Below are 6,681 nucleotides of genomic sequence, written 5' to 3'. Positions count from 1 at the left end.
TACGAATATTCGTAAAGGTGGTGTCCGACACATTGTTTGCAAGTTCATTCTAGCAATCCTGCACTAAAACAATGGTGCAAAACAAAAACTTGTTATAAATGGTGCTGCTATCTAGTGACAAATATAGGAACAACACATATATAACACCTGAGTGAGTCACGTGATAGGCGTTACCTGTGAGAGACAAAACGTTGAGAAACTTGCATGATAAACAAACCGACGCCATTTTTTGTAGGACTAACCTTACGTTATCTAGTTTGTGGCAGTTGACTAAACTGCACCATGTCTTCGTCTCTTACTAGTAGCAAACAGCAAAGCTGGATACAGAAAAGACCCTTACTTAGAGATGCGTACTTTACAGACTTACAGAATGGAAGTTACATTGCTTTTATTTACAGCATTGTAAGTACGAGTGTTTTAAGTATTATACAAATAAGGTCTGTCGATATTTTAAAAATACGTACAGCTCAAATAACAAGTACTGCCGTTACTAAATAAATTAGGCATAGGTTAACCTTCCGCTTCCGGTGTTTTTGTACTTTGTAGGGTGTATCAATAAACTAACTTATAAAAAAGGAACAATGTCTTACCTTGGAAACAATAGTAGGCTTAAGTATATAATATATTTCTAGCCTAAATCAAGTATTATTTACTTCGTGCCTGTAGCCTAAAAAACGTCTTGGATTATCCAAATTCCAAGCAATAATGTTGTTATTCTAAAGCTTACTTTGGAGTAATTCTAAGTAATATAAACAATACAGCATAGTTTAAATATATATTTATTGTATATAGCAACCAAAAATGAAACAAAAGAATTTACCGAACCTCGCATAGTGCTTAGTTTTTTTGCTCATACTAATCTCCCCTTTCTTAATTTTACAACCCCCACCTCCCCAGCAGCTCAGTGGAATGTCTGAATTCTTATAACACTCAATATCGAGTTTCGATATCCATGAGCACAGCAAAGCTGTATCTTTGTACTTATAACGAACAAATTTAATTTTATGCAAGATGAGCCCTCTAGCGTGATGATGGGGCATGTTTGGTGTAAATTATATAGCACCAAAATTATAAATGCAAGATATACAGAGCTGTTGTTTAGATCTATAATTAACGTTTCTCCTAAATTTGTAGAAGAAAAAAGAGGAGGTTAGAAAGGCGTTTGTTGTATCAACATAGGTGAAGGGAACTGTATTACAATATACAAATTTATATTCTATGTGGAGGATAAAAAGAGTAAAATATGGTACTAGGTGAAGGTGAAATAGTCCTAAATAAAAACCTGTACAGGACGTACAAATATTGAATGAACTTTGAAGGTATGAGCCTTTACTTTTCAAAAATAGAGGGCACCAGCTGCTATGAAATGAGATGAAATCAAGACAAAAAAAGAGTAAATAAAACCAAAATCATGAGTAACAAATATTTTTATTTCTTGCTTTTCAAGTTCGTATGTCATGCTGCGCTGTAGCCTACAGAATGCATAATTCTTCTCGTGATTCATGGCATGCACACGTTTTATTGACGTCACGACAGCACAACTTGCAACGTTAAGAGTCCCTTATGTGACGTCATTTGAGTGTCTACTTACTGACAGACAACACACTACTGTAGAGTGGTGCGGGTAATTAAAACAGGTGACTCCTCCAGGTGGCCTTCGGCCCCCTTTCGGGGAATAAACAAACGAAATGACACTCTTTGATTGATTGTTTAGGCAGAGTATTCATGATGAAACTGTAGAATGGACGGCAACTGCCTGTTGTAGAGACACAAGGCGGAAGACTTTCGAAACGTCGTCCTCTAAACTTGTGTCTCTGCAACAGACATTTGCCATCCATTCTACAAAGTTTCATCGAAATGACGCTCGTTTTATATTTGTGGGTTGTTGTTGTTTTTCAGTCATAAACGTACTATATCGTTAACTGAAAACAAACAAACTTAAAATACTTTTTTTTTAAAAGCAGATCAGACTGGATGCTTAAACAGAGGTAAGAGAACATATATTTAGAACATATATTATTTTACAGGTGGAAAGTATTTTCATGATTTGTCTGGTAGTGTTTGACATATACTGCTTATCTGAAGCCCAACCAGGCACAACAAATTACCGGTATTTCGACATCAGTTTTTTGTTCGTTTACAGCGGAAATGCCCATGGTAGGTGTAACATAATCAATAAAAAATAAGCCATAAACACCTATTTGAAAGACAATGATTTTTCTTCTCACAAATATGTAAATATTTGAATATAAACTCTAGTGTACTTTCGTAGAAATTCTTGTTTGTTATAGATATTTGTAACCAAACTTTGCACAAATTTTGTATAAGTAAACACAATGTAAGAATGATTAGAAAAACCGAAAGATTAAATAACATTGCAGAAAACAACTGGCTACTTATGAATACATAACATATTGGATTTTAATTCAAGTCGGTATATTCTGAATTGGCTAAAATTTCAGTGAAAAAAATCAACTTTTTAACTACAACAAAATAATTTTCGCAAATTATTAAAACAGTTTAAATTTCTTTCAGTTCGAAATCTCCTGATCTTTTGTTCAGCCGTTTCCTTTTTGCTTTCACTGTACTTACTTGTGAGCTCCTTTATTCTGTTAAATGCTCTAAAAAAGGTAGGTTTTGTATCTATATTTTAACCTTCAAAAATATAACTTGGAAATTGTTTTAAAGGTAAACAAAGCTGTTTAAATTACACCGCTAAAAGTGCTTTTCGGGATTCTTTTGTGTAACTGACTTGGTAGCTGTACACTTCGACGAGTGAAGAATTTATTGTTTTATAAAGTAAATAAGATATATTGGTGTCATTTTTTAAATAAGTTTAATATTTCGATTAGCATTTAAAACTTTAAAGAGTGTATGTATCGTAAGAGCTGTAAAAAATGGGAACTTTGTAAAGTCAATATTCTGTAATAAAATTTTGATCCATAATTTGTTTATCTATTGCAGTTGACGTAGGAATACCAGAAGTATTTGTAACTTCAAAATCAATACATTATAGCCCATTTTCTTCCTTTTCTTTGCACCCCTGGTGTTCAGAGAGCAGTATAATAATTATCAGTGTGAAACAAAGATATCTTAAGTGCTGTTTGTATATTACATTTTATTTTATATCTATATTTTATAGGAACATGAACAAAAGTTTCAACCTTGGTTAATAGCAGCATTTCTCTTCACTGTTTGGCGTTTAATAGCGATTATTTTTCGTTCCATTAGCAATGTAAGTAGGCCCATTGTTTGATTTATTAATATATTGATTTATCAAATTAAAAAAAAAACAGTACCCTAGCACAGGAAGTTTGACAGGAAGACAATAAAAACTTATTGAACGTGAACATAGAGTCAGTTATTAATGTTTTATCTTAATATCTGCAAAGTATTGAATAAAAAATATCTAAATTTTAAGAAATAAATACTGTGTACAAAACTGAATAAAAGATGTTGTGTGCCGACCACATGTTAGGTGATCTGAATATATATCGTTTGACCGAAAGACTAGCCATATTTTTCTTCTACATATTAAATCTTTTTATCTTGACTTTGTAACTGATGCATTTCTCTTCTGCCCCACAGTGGCACAGCTGTTTGTCTGCGGACTTACAACGCTAGCAACCGGGTTTCGATACCCGTGGTGGGCAGAGCACAGATAGCCCATTGTGAAGCTTTGTGCTTAACTTTAAACAAACAAACACTTCTACTTCTCACATAATTTTGATTAGTTATCAAGACAAATATTTTAAACGACTTTTTAAGTTAGTTTTGTCAGTGCGTTAAGGAACTGGTGGACCCTGGGTTAAGTATAAACTTCTGCCCCCCCCCTCCCATTTCTTGCCCTCACTTTTAAGAAAATACCATACAATTTGATAAACTAAATTTATTAGTGATTAAAAAAAGGAAATAAAAACAGGAAAATATATTAAAAACTGTTTTTTTTATTTTTATTTTATTAACCACTTCATATTTTATTTATTATTATAGTCGCAACTGTCCCTTTTTGTATCTTACAGTCCTTATGCTTCTGAATGGGCACATGAAATATTTTTAGTAATAAAAAGTGATTTTACAAAATTTCAAGTTCTTTGATGTTTATTTACATAACAATAACAAAAAATAAATAACATTAATGAATCATATTAAAAAAAATGTTAATCGTAATGTTTAAAAATAATGATTCCTGTAGATGTCAGTAGTGTACTTCACCAATCAATCTTTACGTTTTTGTATATACATCCCTTCAATGTTTGTTTTAAGCCTACTCGGTGTTTACAGTCGTCACTGGTAATATTACAGTATGTTGTAGGATCAGTTACTTAACAGTTTTTACCTTATTATTACGGTAACACAAGTATAATGTATAATATGCTGATAATGTGTAAAGATAGCGTGTGCATCATTTCGTGTACTGTGCTTATGGTTTGATTGTTTTTCTAGGATATATATTATAGTTATCACCAGGCCATGCTGGTTATATGGATCATCCTTATCGCAGCAAATGTAAGTCAACAAAAAACATAGCGATTTAAAGATTGGATACATTAAGGTTTAAATATTTGTCATAAATAGTTAGATAAAAGTGGGCGAGTAGGTAAATAAGAGAGATTAACGTAATTGATTAGGATATCTCTCCAACAAAGATACAACTAAAAGTTTTTATTGTTGTTTTTTTCTTCAGAAAATACGACGTTAAGCCTAACAAAGAAAGCTACCATGATTCGTATATTAACAAATCAAAATTTTCCGTAATACACTGCAAACTATATAATGTTTTAAAATACATCAAAAACATTCGTTCATTCTTCTGACATAATCTGTTTTTCTGGTAAAATGATTCATAGAAAAATCAACACTGCTCCAAGAACAATTAAGATTAGTTTAATCCTGTAAAATCATAATATTTCATTACATAATAGATGAAGACAGCTGGTTAGTTATATAGGTAAAAGTACTCTCTAACAAATAAAACAATTATCAGTTGTTCTGATTACTGGTTTATTTTCTCGTCAGATATTCTTTTGGTTGGTGGTGTATTCTAATTTCCAAGAACTTGCTGACATAACACGTCTTGAAGACATGGCAAAACTTAAGGTAATCCTTTTAATTTTGGTGAATTAGCTAGCGACATTAATATGGGATTCTAAATATTTATTGGTTTTTTTTTAGTGCTGGTATTTTAAGAATAAAGCGGTAATGTTGTAACAAACTTTGTTAGATTGCTAATAATTGTCCTTTTTTTTTCAACCACTAGTGATGAGTCGTGTATGAAATATGTATGCTGCCTTAGAACAAAGTATTTACGTAATTGTTTATCAGTTTCTTATGCTAACATACAGCCGATTGTGTTGTTAAACAGTGATTTTCTTGTCTCTGCATGTAACCGTAACTGTAACAATAGTAATGGCATTCAGCATTCATATTTATAAGATAGTAAATGTCAAACAATGACATTTGATTCAAATGCTGCCAGGCAACGTTAGATATAATTTTTAATAGGGTCATGAAACATTAAGTCTCATGTGACCCAGTTTTGTCTATTCTTCTTCATCGATAGCTTTTTAATCAAGCTCTATATATTTTAATTAAATCTCATTTTTAACGTATTTCAAACTTTCTTATACTTCTTTGAAAAATATAAATAAATAAACATTTGATTTTGATTGACGTGACAGATGGGGACAATGAGCAGTCTTAATGCCTCTCGAAGTCTTTCTCATCATTCCATCAATTCCATGAAGAACACCCAGTCAAATTCACTCACGCCTAAAGGTTCGTATTCAACCGCCTCCGTATGAGGGCGCTAGAGACACCAAGGTCCATCCACGCCGTTCCTCGTTACGGACGTTAGAATCTCGTACGTCTTTGAAACAGTTCAGTGTATTTCTTTGGTAAAAAATAATTTCATATAAAGCAAGGTTTTCGTGAAAAGCCAAGAAAAAAAATTACAACCATTATGAATTGTGGGTACTTTGTCAATTGTTAATATTTTGTAAACAGAGCATTCCTGTTTGGAAAGTTTCCCCGGTGAGACAGCAGAATATTTACGAACTTACAACGCTAAAATCTGGGGCTCGATTCCCCCGAAGTGAACACGGTAAATAGCCCAGTGTGACTTTGAATTAAAGCAAATAAACAAACTTTTTTGGAAATAATTCGATACAAAAATTTTCTATGCATATCATGTTATTACTTTATATTGTTGATTCTTTGTATCTGTAGGTTCACAGATGTCAGTCAGTAATGTTTCATGATATTTTAATTGTTAGGATAATTTCTTTTGAATCTCTCGTAGCAAAGATCTCATTGTATGTTACCTTTGTTTTATTTATATCTTGTGTATTGTTTATGTAACATTTTGTGAAATAAAAATCCAAAAGGCGATGAATTATAACTGGAAACACATTTATTGATACAGTTCTGATACACCTAACATTGTGTGTGTGTTTTAATGAGATATGTATGTCGATTAGATCGAGCGTAGCCTGCTGGTTAGTGTATTTGACCGACGATCCGAGGTCTAAGATTGGACATTTGGTGCAATGAAAAAATGCTTCACACTTTTTCAGCATTGAGTGCGTTATAAGCGTGAAAGTCAATCCTGCTACGCGGTTAAATGTGGCAGCTTCAATCAGTAGGTGCTACTGACTGTTATCCCCCCTGGTCTACAGTTGA

At 32.5% G+C, this 6,681-nt stretch overlaps 1 protein-coding gene across 1 annotated transcript; it reads left to right on the top strand.

The window, feature by feature from the left end:
* Positions 1-187: 187 nt before the first annotated feature.
* LOC106464144 lies at positions 188-6,400 on the top strand. Its single transcript, XM_013924255.2, has 7 exons — positions 188-402; positions 2,028-2,157; positions 2,536-2,630; positions 3,143-3,235; positions 4,447-4,509; positions 5,020-5,100; positions 5,682-6,400. Exons 1-7 carry the CDS (start codon positions 283-285, stop codon positions 5,802-5,804), a joined length of 705 nt encoding a protein of 234 aa, XP_013779709.1. The 5' UTR covers positions 188-282; the 3' UTR covers positions 5,805-6,400.
* The last annotated feature ends 281 nt before the right edge of the window (positions 6,401-6,681 follow it).

Source organism: Limulus polyphemus, unplaced genomic scaffold (genome assembly GCF_000517525.1).
Source record: "Limulus polyphemus unplaced genomic scaffold, Limulus_polyphemus-2.1.2 Scaffold1569, whole genome shotgun sequence".
Lineage (NCBI taxonomy): Eukaryota > Metazoa > Arthropoda > Merostomata > Xiphosura > Limulidae > Limulus > Limulus polyphemus.
This window is presented reverse-complemented; position numbering and strand designations above follow the sequence as displayed.

Excerpts from the sequence above, each read along its gene's own strand:
- LOC106464144 (XM_013924255.2), top strand. The coding sequence starts at position 283 with ATGTCTTCGTCTCTTACTAGTAGCAAACAGCAAAGCTGGATACAGAAA. Across the intron at positions 2,158-2,535 it reads TTACAGCGGAAATGCCCATG|TTCGAAATCTCCTGATCTTT; the intron begins GTAGGTGTAACA and ends AATTTCTTTCAG. Across the intron at positions 5,101-5,681 it reads AAGACATGGCAAAACTTAAG|ATGGGGACAATGAGCAGTCT; the intron begins GTAATCCTTTTA and ends TTGACGTGACAG.